This window comes from Lithobates pipiens, unplaced genomic scaffold, assembly GCF_037356315.1.
Source record: "Lithobates pipiens isolate NorthernLeopardFrog02 unplaced genomic scaffold, aLitPip1_a1.2 Scaffold_16, whole genome shotgun sequence".
Classification (NCBI taxonomy): Eukaryota; Metazoa; Chordata; class Amphibia; order Anura; family Ranidae; genus Lithobates; species Lithobates pipiens.
The window spans coordinates 235,401,566-235,417,854 of NW_027507748.1; the positions used below are offsets into that span (position 1 = coordinate 235,401,566).

At 42.4% G+C, this 16,289-nt stretch overlaps 1 protein-coding gene across 11 annotated transcripts in view; it reads right to left on the minus strand.

Moving 5' to 3' along the window:
* The window catches only part of LOC143982457 (zona pellucida sperm-binding protein 3 receptor-like), a 633,312-nt gene that overhangs the window by 138,429 nt on the left and 478,594 nt on the right, over positions 1–16,289 (minus strand). For 8 of the 11 annotated variants that reach the window (XM_077481171.1, XM_077481167.1, XM_077481170.1 and 5 more), the window contains one exon: positions 3,414–3,599. The exons of the other annotated variants lie outside the window; for them this stretch is intronic. In XM_077481171.1, the coding sequence (XP_077337297.1) occupies positions 3,414–3,599 (186 nt within the window). The remainder of the gene's footprint in view (positions 1–3,413; positions 3,600–16,289) is intronic. 11 annotated transcript variants of the gene reach the window in all.

Sequence of the window (16,289 nt, forward strand, 5' to 3'; positions counted from 1 at the left end):
TCTGACTTACTCCATAGCTGACCAGGATCAGAAAGCCCTCCCAAACATATAGTGCCTTGCGAAAGTATTGGGCCCCCTTGAACTTTTCAACCTTTTGCCACATTTCAGGCTTCAAACAAAGATATAAAATTTTTATTTTTTCTGAAGAATCGCCAACAAGTGGGACACAATTGTGAAGTGGAACGAAATCTATAGAATTTTTGAAACTTTAACTAATAAAAAAAAAAGAAAAGTGGGGCGTGTAAAATTATTCGGCCCCCTTGCGTTAATACTTTGTAGAGCCACCTTTTGCTGCGATTACAGCCACTTGGGGTATGTCTCCATCAGTTTTGCACATCAAGAGACTGAAATTCTTGCCCATTCTTCCTTGCAAAACAGCTCAAGCTCAGTGAGGTTGGATGGAGAGCGTTTGTGAAAAGAGCTGAAAACTGCTGTTCACAGATTCTCGATTGGATTCAGGTCTGGACTTTGACTTGGCCATTCTAACACCTGGATACGTTTATTTGTGAACCATTCCTTTTTAGATTTTGCTGTATGTTTGGGATCATTGTCTTGTTGGAAGATAAATCTCCGTCCCAGTTTCAGGCCTTTTGCAGACTCCAACAGGTTTTTATCCAGAATGGTCCTGTATTTGGCTGCATCTATCTTCCCCTCAATTTTAACCATCTTCCCTGTCCCTGCTGAAGAAAAGCAGGCCCAAACCATGATGCTGCCACCAACATGTTTGACAGTGGGGATGGTGTGTTGCTTTTACGCCAAACATATCGTTTTGCATTGTGGGCAAAAAGTTCGATTTTGGTTTCATCTGACCAGAGCACCTTCTTCCACATGTTTGGTGTGTCTCCCAGGTGGCATGTGGCAAACTTTAGACGAGACTTTTTATGGATATTTTTGAGAAATGGCTTTCTTCTTGCCACTCTTCCATAAAGGCCAGATTTGTGCAGTGTACCACTGTGTTGTCCTATGGACAGACTCTCCCACCTCAGCTGTAGTTCTCTGCAGTTCATCCAGAGTGATCATGGGCCTCTTGGCTGCATCTCTTCTCCTTGTCTGAGCTGAAAGTTTAGAGGGACGGCCAGGTCTTGGTAGATTTGCAGTGGTCTGATACTCCTTCCATTTCAAAATGATCGCTTGCACAGTTCTTCTTGGGATGTTTAAAGCTTGGGAAATCTTTTTGTATCCAAATCCAGCTTTAAACTTCTCCACAACAGTATTACGGACCTGCCTGGTGTGTTCCTTGGTCTTCATGATGCTCTCTGCCATTTCAACAGAACCCTGAGACTATCACAGAGCAGGTGCATTTATACAGAAACTTGATTACACACAGGTGGATTCTATTTATCACCATCAGTCATTTAGGACAACATTGGATCATTCAGAGATCCTCGCTGAACTTCTGGAGTGAGTTTGGTGCACTGAAAGTAAAGGGGCCGAATAATTTACCACGCACCACTTTTCTGTTTTTTATTTGCTAAAAAAGTTTAAAATATCCAATAGATTTCGTTACACTTCACAATTGTGTCCCACTTGTTGGCGATTCTTCACAAAAAATAAATTTTTTTATATCTTTATGTTTGAAGCCTGAAATGTGGCAAAAGGTTGAAAAGTTCAAGGGGGCCGAATACTTTCGCAAGGCACTGTATGAGGCCGCAGTGAGTACCTCCCTATCTGGGGCTCCCTCACCTGCCTCCACTGAATCCCCCCTAGGGAGGACACTAGGAGGGGATGCCCTTACCCCAGAGCAGGAACTGCTCCACAGCCCGGATCCGTGGGACACACAAGTCTTCTCACTCCCCCACAGATTTCCCATCTATGATGGCTGCCTTCTCCCAAATGCTTTCAAGAGGCCTAGCTCACACAGCAGCACAGATCACAGCCTCCATACACGCAGATCTGCAGCAGATAGGGGCCAGAATTGAGGTGATTGAGCAAAAATCAGATCAAGCAACTCTGAGAATAAATCAAAATACTGCCAGGATCCAGGAGCTGCAGGACAAACTACAGACTGCCACCTCCAAAATAGATGCAACAAACCATACAGTTTTTACTCTTTCCATGATGGGGGAACATCTCCTACTACAACTATGATTGATCACTCAGGAATTGCCACCGATGTCCGCAACTAGAGGACCGCCTTCTTCCAAGAGACCACTGCCTACGAGCCCCACAACTCAAGTGGGGGAGAAACCACTTCCCAAAAGATCAAGAGAATCCTTTCATCCATGAGCAAGAATATGATCTTTCCATGACTCATTCTTCTATGGACTTCCCTTTAGACTGATTAGCTATAATCTTGGGATTTTTAGACCAAAAGGATGTCGGTAAGGGACATTTCAAAGACAGATGTGAAAAAAAACAAACACAGATTTTTACATACTGTCCCTGGTTTTACTGAGGCTGGCAACCCTGATGGGGCCCCCTAGTGGCCCAGGGCCCTCGGGCAGTGCCAGAGTGGTCAAATGGTCAGTCCGCCCCTGTTCATTTCTCACTTTCTCCATTAGTGCTTAGTTTTAGGAAGGGCTAGAGGTTGGTACTATTACAGCATTCATTATTGTTGCCATTTCATGTTGCTACTATGTTTAAATGTGTTCGTTCATTGCTGTGGGAGCTCCATGGGCACCAATAGTGCTGCGTATGATTGAATGTTGCAGTAACTTAAAGAGGAAGTAAACCCCTACAAACCACTTTGACCTACAGGTAAGCCTAGATTAAGGCTTACCTGTAGGTCCAAGAAATATCTCCTAAACCTATATGGTTTAGGAGATATTTGCCCGAAAACGGGCACCGCTGTCTACGGCGCATGCGCCGTAGACAGCGGCGCGCAGGCGCACTAAACGCGGCAGTTCCAAGAATGGAGCTGCCGCATTTGTCGACTTCCGTGCGCATGCGCGGGAGTGACGTCATCGCGGCTTTGCCGAATGACAGCGGCGGAGCTGCGAGACGCCACTCCCGTGCGCATGCGCGGGAGTGACGTCATCGCGGCTTCGCCGCTGTCATTCGGCGGAGCTGCGAGACGCCACAAGCAAGATGGATGCGGCGGACTACAGGGGACAGCGGCGACTTCGCTGGCTCCTGTGTCAGGTAAGTGACACATAATGGGCTACTATGCGATGCATAGTAGTCCATTATGCTTTACCTTTGCAGGGAAAAAAAAGAGGAAGTAAACTCATCAGGGTTTACTTCCTCTTTAAGCCAGCCGTAGACGATATGAATCTCCGCCAGTTCAGCAGAGATTTGAACAATGTATGGACAGGCCGATTCTACCCAAGTTGGTCTTGGTAAACCTAAAGCTGATTGTACAAAGATTGCATGGTCTAACTAAAGTAACCCTTCAAAGTAGGTTTTAGATTTCACTTACTAAAAGAAGGCAATGAAGCATACTTTTTTTTTTTTTTTAAACGCTATATACTTACATTTACGTTCACACACTGGAACTGCTGGTACCCACTCACTATCACTGTTGCATGTGATTGAACTGGATCCCCTCAGAAAAAAGTCATCATCACACTTAAACGAGATAACAGAATTCAAAGTATGTGGGCCAAAGGACCCTGACAGTCTTCTTGAATTTTTAACTTCTGGATTAGGGCAATTTACAGCTAAAGATTAGAAAAAAAAAAAAAGAAAGATCACTGGAGGTAGCATATAAATCATAACATTGTCCTGCACTACATTAACCACTTGCGCCCACCATATGGCAATATGTCATCTGCAAAATAGTTCCGTTATCCTGACCGGATGTCTTATGACGCGATAAGGACAACAAGCCGGCGCACACCCGCAGCAATCGGAGGTGCTGTGTGTCAGTCCGCTTCTTACCACGTGTGATCAGCTGTGATAAAAGAAATGTATAAAATTTTTTGCAAAAGTGAAATAAATCAAACACTAAATTGTAGAGGGAAATAATGACTGCTGGGTGTATAACTCCGAAGGAAGGTGCAAAAGTAAAAAGAGGGGAAGTGTAGATATCCTATATCCGATATAGTGGAGAACAAAAAAAAAAAAAAAAAAAAAAAAAAAGTTAAAATTAATTATATCTCCTAATGAAATAAATGAGTAAATAAAAAATAAAAGAAAAAAATAAATAAATAAAAAGTGAATAAATATAACAAACGATAAGTATTAGAGAGTAAGATAAATTAAATTGAATCAATTAATGTACATGAGAATATACAAAAATTGCTCAGGTGAACGGACGAGAAAAATTGTGAATAAATAATAATCAATTAAAGCAATTTGAAGTCATGTGAATGTGTAGACAATGTGCTCGGTGAGCTAATGATAAAAAATGTATATAAAAATGTACCGATCCACTTAATAGTAGATGTAAAATAAATAAAAAATAGAAAATAAATCCATCGATGGTAAAGTTCATAAGGTGTTCATCAGCAATCTTCCAGAAATGTAGTCTCTCTCTGGACTCTCACCTTCTTACTCTGTATTAAATTTGCATAGCCATCAATTAGGTGTACACTTCTGTGTGATGCTGCATAATGGCCTGAGGTGGAATCAATTTCTAATGCCGCGTGCACACGATCGGACTATTCGGTGCACCAGAATCTGCTGGACAATCTGCTCGTGTGTGGGCTCCGGCGGACTTTTTCTTTCCCAAAGTACCGCGGACTTAGAAAGACGTTTTGACTCAAAATCGTCCTCTGGGCTTTTGAAATGAACGGGCTTGCCCACATGGAGAAAAGTCCATTCATTTTGAACGTGGCTCCAGGTAGACGAGACTAGCGAAAGAAGTCAATTTTGTCGCCTCCATCAGCGAGATTGGCACCTCGCTAGCCCCGTCACCTGGTATGGATTTAAAGTGGACGCCCTACGCCGAAAAAAAACACCCTGGGGGTCCCCCCAAAGTCCATAGCAGACCCTTATCCGAGCATGCAGTCCAACCGGTCAGGAAAGGGCGCGGGGATGAGCGAGCACCCCCCTGAGCCGTACCAGGCCATGTGACATCATCCGGTGACCCCGGCCCTTGTCCCTTTATAAGTCGCCACACAATGCGTCCCTGCCATTACGGGCAGAGAGCGTCGTGTCAACATCGCAAGGAAGAGAAGAGAAGAAGGCGACGGCGACAGAAGACTGGGCCAACGCTAGTAAAATCACTAGTAAAATATGAAAATAGCGGAGGCCTGGCAAAAAGAACCAAAGAGCAGGACGAGACGACTAAGAAGAAAGCCAGACTCCTCCACTAGTAAAAAAGCTAACAAAAGAGCAAAAGATAGTGGAGGAGTCTGGCGAGAAGGTCCCCCAAGACGGAAGAAGAGAAGACCACGGAGCTGTCTAAAATTTTTTAAAAACTTGTGTTGTGTTTTTTTATTTACACTTTCAACAGGTGAATGGGTAGGAGTACATCGTACCCCATACTCATTCACATAGGATGGGGGGCCAGTATCTGGGGGCCCCTTATTAAAGGGGACTCCCGGATTCCGATAAGCCCCCGCCTGCAGACCCCGACAACCAATGGCCAGGGTTGTTGGGAAGAGGCCCTTGTCCTCATGAACATGGGGACAAGGTGCTTTGGGGTGGGGGGGGCCGCAGGCCCCCCCTTCCCCAAAGAACCCCCCATGTTGAGCGCACGCAGCCTGGTATGGCTCGGGGGGTGCACTCGCTCGTCACCACCCCCTTTCCTGACTGGCCGGGCTGCGTGTTCGGATAACGGTCTGCTATGGACTTTGGAGGGGCACTCACGCCATTTTTTCGGCGTAGGGCTTCCCCTTTAAATCCATACCAGGTGACTGGGCCAGCGAGGTGTCAATCTCGCCAATGGAGGCGGCGACATTCACTTCCTTTGCTAGTTCCGGCTACTTGGAGCCACATTCAAAATGAACGGACCTTACTCCGTGTGTGGACACGTCCGTTTATTCGGAAAGTCCGGCGGACCTCCGCTACAAAATATGGCGGGTTGTCCGCTGGACTAAGTCTGCCTGATAGTCCGATCGTGTGTACGCGGCATAAGAGGTACTCCTCTCTCTGTTCCTCCACATGGAATCTTTCACTCTGCAGTGTGTCAGGGAAGGAAAAGAGAAAAACTTCCACTAGTGCAGTATGTTTAGACCAATTGTGGAAATTTATTAAACTACTAAGGGTGGTCTCTTACAATGTAACAGTTAAAAAACAAGCAGAGGAAAAATCGTAACAGGTCGGCGTCACAGCGCCTTCTCACATGTGTGCGTCGGTCTCAGCCAAACCCTATGCATTATGGCAGGTTGCCTTCATCTAGGGAGCCCGATTGGTTGAACGGACAGTGCTTATATTGTGTAAAACCAGAAGTAGATTTGCGGCCGACTGGAAGTAGGTCTGCGCCCATCTTGGTAAAGGTCAGCCCTTTGTTTACATCGCAGCCATCTTTCCTGAGTCCAATAATAGGAATTTTATAAAGGCTTACCTGTAAAATCCTTTTCTTTGATGTACATCAGGGGACACAGAGCCATAATAATAACTATGTGGGTTATATCGGCTTATCAGGTGCAGGTGTGTACTTCCCCCATATAACCCCTCCCATTACTGGGAGTCCTCAGTTTTGTAGCCAAGCAATACAAATGCACAAGAAGGGAAGGACCTCTGTGCCCCCTGATGTACATCAAAGAAAAGGATTTTACAGGTAAGCTGTTATAAAAATACTGTTTTCTTTTCTTACATCAGGGGACACAGAGCCATGGTAATAACTATGTGGGATTTCCCATAGCAATGACAACTGAAGGGGGGGGAGACAGAACATAAAACAGGAGGCCAGAGGACTCAAGCTGCAGCCTGCAGTATATGCTGTGCCCAAAGGCAATAGCCTCATGACCCTTAATCGATTTGATAAAATCGGATAGACGTATGAACTGAAAACCAAGTTGGGGTCTTACAGATCTGAGCCATAGAGGTTGGATGATTCTCCAACCAAGAGGCACTAATCGCCCTGGATGAGTGTGCTTTTAATCCGAGAAGGAAGAATTTTCGTCTTTAAGATGAAGCTTGATCAATCACTTGACAAATCCATTTGGAAAATAGTGGATCGTGATGCTGCCTGTCCATATCTTGGACCCTCTGGCAGTACAAACAAAACCTGTGTTTTGCAAACCCGAGCGGTCGCCTTTAAATAGATTCTGATCGCTCTTACTACATCAGGAGAATGTAATGCTTTCTCTTCCCCAGATTAAGGCTTCTGGGGAAAAAGAAGGAAGAATAATACTTTGGTTTAAATGAAAACCTGTTACCACCTTTGGTAGGAATTCAGAATGAGGACATAAAACCACCTCATGCTTATGCATGATGAAATATGGCTCTTACAAAACAGAGCTGTTAGTTCCGTTGCTCTTCTAGCAGAAGAAATGGCAAGCAGAAAAGATTATTCTTCTCGTCAAAGAACCAAGAGAATTTCTCGTAAGGTTCAAACGGTTGATTTAGCAAAGCCGATAAGACCAATTTTAAATCCTAAGGATTTAGAGGTGTCTTGATAGGGGGAATAAACAGTGTTACCCCTTAAATAAGCTACGCACCAAGAGTGGGAAGCAAGAGGCCATAGGAAAAGACATCATCACGGCCAGGATCTGGCTCTTGATAAATGTCAAGACCAGCTTAATTTCAGAGTCAGGAATCCTGCCTATTGACATCCTTCCTGGGGTGCCAATCCCCAGATCCACACCAAGAAACCTATGCTTTCCAGATTCTAAAGTAAGTCATTCTGGAAGCCAGGTTCCTGGCATTAGTCAAAGTAGACACTATCTTTTATAGAGTGGGATTCAACAGTCAAACCTGTTAAATTCTTTGTCCGTAAGGTAGGATGAAATAGCGGACCTTGTTTCCAAGGTCTGGCTATAATGGCAGAGTCCAAAAGGTCTCCTACAGCCATCTTTATGATCTTGATAAATTAAGATCTTCTGGGACCCACTGGGGCCGCCAGAATCACCTACTTTTTGTTCCTGCTTAATTCTGCAGAGAAGGCACAGAAGGAGGAAATGAAGTGAAAACTGATCCCCTGGGAAGACTAATGCGCCTGCTCCGCCTGCTAGTGGACCCCTTGTTCCACATAAAGTTGTTGACCTTATTAATGAATCTGGATGTGAATAGGTCCATGTCCAGAGTACTGTCATTGCTAGGAAGATGTCTGGGTGAAAAGATCATTCTCCCGGAAATAATTGTTGTGTCTCAAGTAGTACGCCTGTAATATTAAAATTGCAGATAGGCAAGGAGTGTTCTGTTCTGCCAAAGCTAGAACATTATTCACCTCTTTTGAGCTGCATGACTTCTTGTGCCTCCCCTGGTGATCGATGCAAGCCACCGCTGTGGCTCTGCCAGACTGAATCCTGTCAGGACAGTCCTGTAGTCTGACTGCCCAAATTCTAGGGCCAGATGTACTGCCTGAAAACTTCCCAAAAAATTGATATGCAAGGTCCTCTAACCTGGGCCATCTCCCCTGGACAGAATCTTCTTCCAGGGCTGCTCCCCAGTCTAGAAGGCTGGCATCTGTTAACACCTTGCAGGATATTGATATTCCCTCCTGCTGGATAACCACCAATTTAGGCTTTGACCTATGTCGGGAGCCAAGCATATTGGAAACAAACAAGATCTGAATCTTCTTTATTCCAGACCGACAGGATGGTGTCTTGAAGCAGTCTTTGAATAAAACTACGTGTAAGGGACGGCCTTAAAGGAAGCCACCATTTCCCCAAAAAAATTCCTGCAGCCGGATGAAGGAATTTTCCTTTATCCTGATAAGTTCAATTAGTCCTACAATGGAACCGATTCTCATCTGGGGTAAGAATACCTTCTTCTGTATGGCATCTATAACCAGCCCCCAACAAACCTCCTTGATGGTTTTAAGGAGAATCTTCCTAGGCTGAGAATCCAACCTAGAGATTTCAGATATCTAAAGCTGAGATCAGACTCTGGTTTTAGACCTGAGACTGAATGATCTATTAAAAGTAGATCTTCTAATAGGCTAGGACCGCTATGCCTTGATCCTATGCCTTGATTTCTGGTAAGCCGGAAACTTTGGCACATGGGGATATGCAACTCCCCTCCTTGCAGGATGGACACAGCCGATCGATTTATGACAGGATCGGATGTTTAAGATTTAGATCTCCGAGATCTAGCATGGGTCTTACCTCTGTTTGGCTGCGGGACCTTAAAAGGTTTGAGCCAAAAAAAGCCTGTTCCACTAAGGGAATCTCTGATATCACAGACTGGGATAACAGGTGATCCAGAGGCCAGAAAGACAGAAGTCTTTTTTTTTTTCTTTTTTAACCTAGGAGCACTCTCTGGAGGAGAGGGACACACTTGCATAACGACTGCCAAATCAGCAGCCCCAAGGACCCCACAGGCAGCACCCAAAACAGCGAACCCCGGACCCTCAGATCGAAAGCCGACTGAGCCATCTGACCTCTTGGAACTCTAGATGTAACCTAGAGAAATATCGCAGAAATCACTTTGCTCTTAACATTGTTCCTGCCAGACCTTGAATAGCAGGACCTTTCCCCTCGCCCAAACGAGTGGGGGTGCTCCTTCATGAGAAGGCCTTCGCATTCTGCTTTATGGGCTCTGTGCCCTCAAGATCCTGGTGCTGCCCTTGGGAACTTTCTCCTGAACCTGATGAATGAGACCATTGGGACAGCTGCCCCAGGCATAGGAGAGGCTGCACGATTAATCTCCCTGGAGGTACGATTATTTTGGATTTTAGGTGCTAAAAGCGGTACAATTATTTTGCATGAAAATTTGCCGTTTTATATTGTAGTCCTGTAACTCTTAGCAATAACTCACTTAAATCTGTCCAAACCAGAGTCTAGCAGACATCCCGGGTATGATAAAGTTTGAAAAATGAAATCATAAATTATAATATAATAAATAATTATAAATAATTGTACCAAATAATAATATAACAATAATAAAAATGATTCAATAATGTAATCAAATCAAAAACACTGAAATTTGCTCAGTTGCAGAATTGTCACTGTCATTACTTTTCAATATTTGATGACGGATCTCCCCACAAATCGCTATCCCTCAATTCTGCAAGTGATTACAATTTATTATCGCTGTTTTCTAGCTGGTCTAAAACCATTTTTGATGTAAAGGGACAGTTTTGGTTGCTATGGACAATCTCCAGTTTCCAGGCATAAAGAACAGTTTTTATATTATAAAACTGCATGCAGGACACTGGGCAGACTGCTAGGGACAAAGGGGATGTGAAATTATTACATACAGCAATGTAATCTGTAAGATTACATTATACTGTATGTATAGTGAGTTTTTCACTTTTTGAATTTAGCGCCGATCTCCGTCCCCGTGCATCGCAACGCTTGCAGGGAACGGAGATCGATCCGCAATAGATCGATCGAGACACGGCTCGTACAGCGCAGGGACATCGCTGGATCCAAGGGAGAAGGTAAGTAAACGTCCTCCTGGATCCAGCGATGCGGTCCCGAGTCTGGCTCGGGGTTACCGCTTTTGGTATAAAAATTCCACCCCGAGCCAGACTCGGGAATACCATCAGGGGGGTTAAAGGAGACTTGTTTTAACCTCCTTTTACCGGTAAAGTGAGCTTTACCCCTTTTGGATATACTTATCCAATCTAAATAGCCATATACCAGGAAGGGACTAAAGGTTTCACATGGTGCTTCGGCTGATCAATATTTCAGGCACGGACCTCTGCAAGAATGCACTAGTCCAAGTATAAGCCATAAGGCTTAAACGATCGAGTCCTTCATAGCATCTGTGAGACACAGTGCGTCAAATACACCAGCCCCTTGCCGGGCCTGCTGATCAGGCAGAATCTTCAGGTATCTCACACCTGTTCCTTAACCCCTTGGAGTCCACATCTTCCAATGCATTGGTGTGACTCAAAATGTGCGCCACCAAATATGGTGGAGCAGGCGTTAAGGGGTTAATGGACTGAGCTACTCCAATTGTAGCAAGAACTGCAAAAGACATCCTGTCGTTAAAAGGAAAATCCAACCTTAACTTGCTGGATCCTTTAACTTCAGTGCATTATCCACTGGACATGTGAGACTCTGCTCACTGAGGTGATTGCAGCATTAATAGCTGGAATCACCTCATCCCCCCCCCCCCTCATTTCTTCATAGAAATGTTCCCATTCAAAATACATAGCTATGCATGAATAGGGAAAAAAAACATCCCCAAGTGGGGGAGGTTCAAATAAACCTTATTAGGAGGTAGATACATCAAGAGCCTGTGCTGCAGGCAAAAAAAGGGTTAGGGAGTAGATAAACACGTGACTTGTGTTGCTACTCCCTCCCTTTTAGGATCCCCCAAAAAGGAAAGATAAGGCCTTCCAATATTTGGGAAGATCTACCTGATCCCCAGCCTCTTGTACCTCAACAAAAGGGCCCCGAGGACTAGATGGGAATCTGCTATGTTTAGTCCTACCATGGGGAGACATCATAGAAATAATCTTTTAAATGGTAGAAGAAAAAACCTGCTTGTATGAAATACACAGGGACAAAAATGTTCTACCCTTGACGACTCATCTGACTGGCCCTATACCTCTCAGGGGAGGTTGACATTCTTTTGGAAGGGTTTTTAGTTTGTTGTATATCATTAACCCCTTAGAACCCTTAGAGGAGTTCCTGGTCCCTTTGCCACTCATAGCTTACAGTACAAAGCAGAGGCAGTACCAGCAAAAGAATGTTTCACTTGCTAGGCTCTAGTACAGTACAATAATTGCTATTAATCCTAGCTAAACAGTACAATGTTGCCAAAAAGGGAAACGCCTGTGTCACCAAACCTGACCAGCAACCACTCTGGTCTGTCCCTTTTTTCAAAGAAAAAGGCAGCTGGCTGGCATTCAAACAAATAAAAATCGCCAATCTGGGGGCCCAGGCAGTGATCAGACCCCCCTTCTTGCCTGAGGGTCTGAGCTGGCTTATACAGCCTCCAGCGGTGACACAGACATGACATGATATGACATGACAACATAATACATGGAAGGAGAGATTCCTGAGAAAATCTCCTCTACCTTATCCTCGCAGCACGATTTTTCAGATAAAAAACAAAACAAAAAACAAAACAAAAAACAATCTTCGCCCTTCACGGTAGTCTCTGAGACCTTTAAAAGGAAACCTTCAGGAACCGGGGAACACTCAGGTTGACCCACAACCCTGGACCTGTGAGAATACCCTGCCAGTAAACTTTTAGTGGCCTTCCTACCAAAAAGTACTGGATCCTAGGGCCCAGCTCTTAAAGCATTCGCAAGCAAAACCTTGCATCTCAAGATGACGAGGCCGGGGTAACATTCATTTAGTCCATTACGAAGACATCAGAATGGATCTGGTCAAGATGGCTGGCTCGCATCAAAGGATTACTGCCCGTGGAGCTCAGTACACACATGCTTACACGTGCCGAACACCTTAGACACTGGCAAAAAAACTGAGGACTCCCAGTAATGGGAGGGGTTATATGGGGGAAGTACGCGCCTTAAGGGGCGCGCCAGTGTCCAGCACCTGATACGCTGATATAATCCACATATATATTACAATGGCTCTGTATCCCCTGATGTAAGAAAAGAAGACATTATGGCAGCCATAATAGTGTAGCCCTGGTTATATAAGTGGTCTAGTGTTTTGGAAATACAGTTTGCAATATTAAAAGAAGAATATATAAAAAGGGAGATTATAATAATGCGGTCAGTAAGTATATATCCGAAAAAATTAAGTTAGTGGCTGGATGATCCAAATAGAAAAAAACTTAGCTAAACCTACAGCGTGATTCTATATCTATGATTAGGGACTTTGATGGTACACGCTGATCATTACCAGGTTTAGTATGTAAGTTGGCAGATATCGAAGTGATGTGTGCACTGAATGCATACATATATCACTACAGAAATATTTAAAAAAAATAATCACCATTTTGTTCATAAATAGTGACAGATCATAATCCAATGAAAAAACTAGTTAAAAATCTATTTTAAAAAAAGCATATATATATAAAAATATTTATACAAAAAAAATATATAATACTCCGGTTGGCAATAAATTGATTTTCTATAAAAAATGAATAAAGATGTTGAGGGATGAAACATTTGGTAACCACTGTGTGGCTAAAGGTCACAGCTTAGTGGTAGAGTTAAAATATAATTAAAAAACTCAAATGGTAATCATGGATGGGCTAAGGCGGTCATAACACAATGAAGAAATTCACTCAAGGGCTAGATCCATTAACCTATTACCATCCACACATGTAAAAATGAATCACGATAATAAATGTAAACTATAACAAATATAGAAACTGTGACCCAGTGAATGTTGTTGGTGTGTTACAGTAAGGGTTTTTTTTTTTGTTTTTTGTTTTTAGAAGGATTTATCCTTCCCTCCTTAGTATTCCAAAGCCACCAATACAGAACAAACTTTCAACATCACAGACTTTATAGGATGCCACACTGAAAGAGTGATTTACGTTCTACAATATAGTTGCAACCTCCAATATATAGGCCGGACCAAAAGAGCACCTGAACATCAAAATGGGCTTTCCAAAACATAATTTATCAAAACATTTTGCTCAGGTACATAACAAAGACCCCACACACCTCAGATTTTGGGTCATTGAGAAATATAACAGGGCATGGAGAGGCAGCCATATGGTCAGAACTATTAGCCAAAGAGCGTCCAAAAGGATCCATACCATGCAGACTAACTCCAGGAGGTATGAATGTGGAATTCAACCTCAATTGTTTTTTGAGCAACTTAATTTCCACTATGATCTATCTAATATCACACTTCACCGAGTCCACATTTTTCCACGCTAGATATCCGCCACTTTATGTCATCACTATTTGACTCACCAGATTAATTAGTTTACTATTTCTATTTCATTTTATAGTTTATCCTCCTATTCTTTGGATTTTAATTTTTATCTTTATTCTTGGACCCTCTTTAAGGAGGGAAGGATAAATAAAAATAAAAAAAACCCTTACTGCAACACACAAAACCTTCACTGGATCACAGTTTCTATATTTGACATAGTTTACATTTATTATCCTGATTAATTTTTACATATGTGGATGATAATAAGTTAACGGATCTAGCCCTTGAGTGCATTTCTTCATTGTGATACAATGTCTTAGCCCATCCCTAATTACAATGATTTTTTAAATTGTATTTTATTACCTCTACCACTAAGTTGTGACCTTTAGCCACACAGTGGTTACCAAATGTTTCATCCCTCAACATCTTTATTCATTTTTTATTTTTGACATCCAGAGTATTATTTGTTTGTATATATATTTTTTATATATATGATTTTTTAATATATACATTTTCATATTTTTAACTCGTTTTCTCATTGGATTATGATCTGTCACTATTTATGAATAAAATAGTGATTTTTAAATATTACTGTAGTGATATATGTATGTATTCAATGCAAACATCACCTCCATGCATGCCAACTTACATAATAAACCTGGTAATAATCAGCGTGTACCATCAAAGTCCCTAATCGTAGATATAGGATCAGGCTGTAGGTTTAGCTACGTTTTCTATTTGGATCACCCAGCCACTAATTTAATTATTTCCGATATATATACTTACTGACCGTAATATTATAATCTCCCTTTTTATATATTCTTCTTTTAATATTGTGCCCAAAACTGTGTATTTCCAAAACAATAGACCAACTATATAGTCAGGGCTACACCATTATGGCTGCCATAAGAATTGTTAGGACTCAGGAAAGATGACTGCGATGTAAACAAAGGGCTGACCTTTACCAAGATGGCCGCGGACCTACTTCCGGTTTTGCACAATTTAAGCACTTTCCGTTCAAACAATCATGCTCCCCAGAAGAAGGCAACCTGCCCTAATGCGTAGGGATTGGCTGAGGCGGACGTTTATCACACACTCACAGGACATGTGAGAAGGTGTTGTGACACTGACCTGTTACGATTTTTACTCTGCTCGTTTTTTAACGGTTACATTGTTAAGAGACCACCCTTCGTTGTTTAATACATTTCCACAATTGGTCTAAACATACTGCACTATTGGAGGTTACCTTCTCTGACACACTGTGGAGTGACGGAGATCATCCATGTGGAGAACAGAGAGAGGAGTAAATTGATTCCACCTCAGGGCCATTATGCAGCATCACACAGAAGTGTCCACCTAATTGATGGCTATGCGAATTTAATACAGAGTTAAGCTGGCCATATACCTATAGATTATCTGCAGATTTTCTATGGTTAGATGGAAAAAGTGCAACAGATTTCTCCATGTTCGCTAAACTGTGTGGATGGAGGAATGTCCCACTTTTTCCATCTAACCATAGAAAATCTGCAGATAATCTATAGGTGTATGACCAGTTTAAGGTGAGAGTCCAGAGAGACTATATTAAGGGAAGATTGCTGATGAACACCTTATGAACTTTAACACTATGAACTTTACCATTGATTAAAAAATAGAAATTAAATCATTTAGTTTACATCTACTATTATCAAGTGGATCGCTGTATACATTTTTATATACATTTTTTCTCATTAGCTCACCAAGCACATTGTCCACACATTCACACGACTAATCAATTAAAGCAATTTGAATTTATTCACAATTTTTCTTGTCTGTTCACCTGAGCAATTTTATTATATCCTCACGTAAACATTAACTGATTCAATTAATTTCATTCATCTTACTCTCTAGTACTCACTTATTGGTTATTTGTTATATTTACTCACTTTTTTTTTTTTTTTTTATTTACGCTACTTATTTATTTCGTTAGGAAATACAATTCAGTTTTCTCATTTTTTTTTTTTTTGTTCACCACTTCCCCTCTTTTTACTTTTGCACCTTCCTTTGGAGTTATACACCCAGCAGTCATTATTTCCCTCTACAATTTAGTGTGATTTATTTTACTTTTGTGTGAAATTTTACACATATCTTCTATCCCTTTGGTGTTATTGTGAACACTGATTTTGCAGCACTTGTCAATACGCCCACATTTTTTACACACATACGGATTCCTCCGATTTACTCATAGTAGCGCAATGGACCCCACTACACTCATGATCAGCTGTGATCATCGCGTGAACTAGGAAGTGCCGGTAAACGTCTTCTCGGTTCGCGCTGACAGAGAGCTGCTGATTGTCAGAGGGGGTCTGCGCTGATAATCAGCACATTATCAGTGCAGCCCCCATCAGAGGTGCCAATCACTGTTCATCAGCTGCCAGCCTGTGTCCCATAACGAATGCCTGTTGGATGCTACTCAGTAGCTCCTCCCCAGTGTCACTCATCAGTTTTTTTTTGTTTTTTTTAAATGTTGGTCTTTTTAGTTTGTGTAGCAAAAAATAAAAA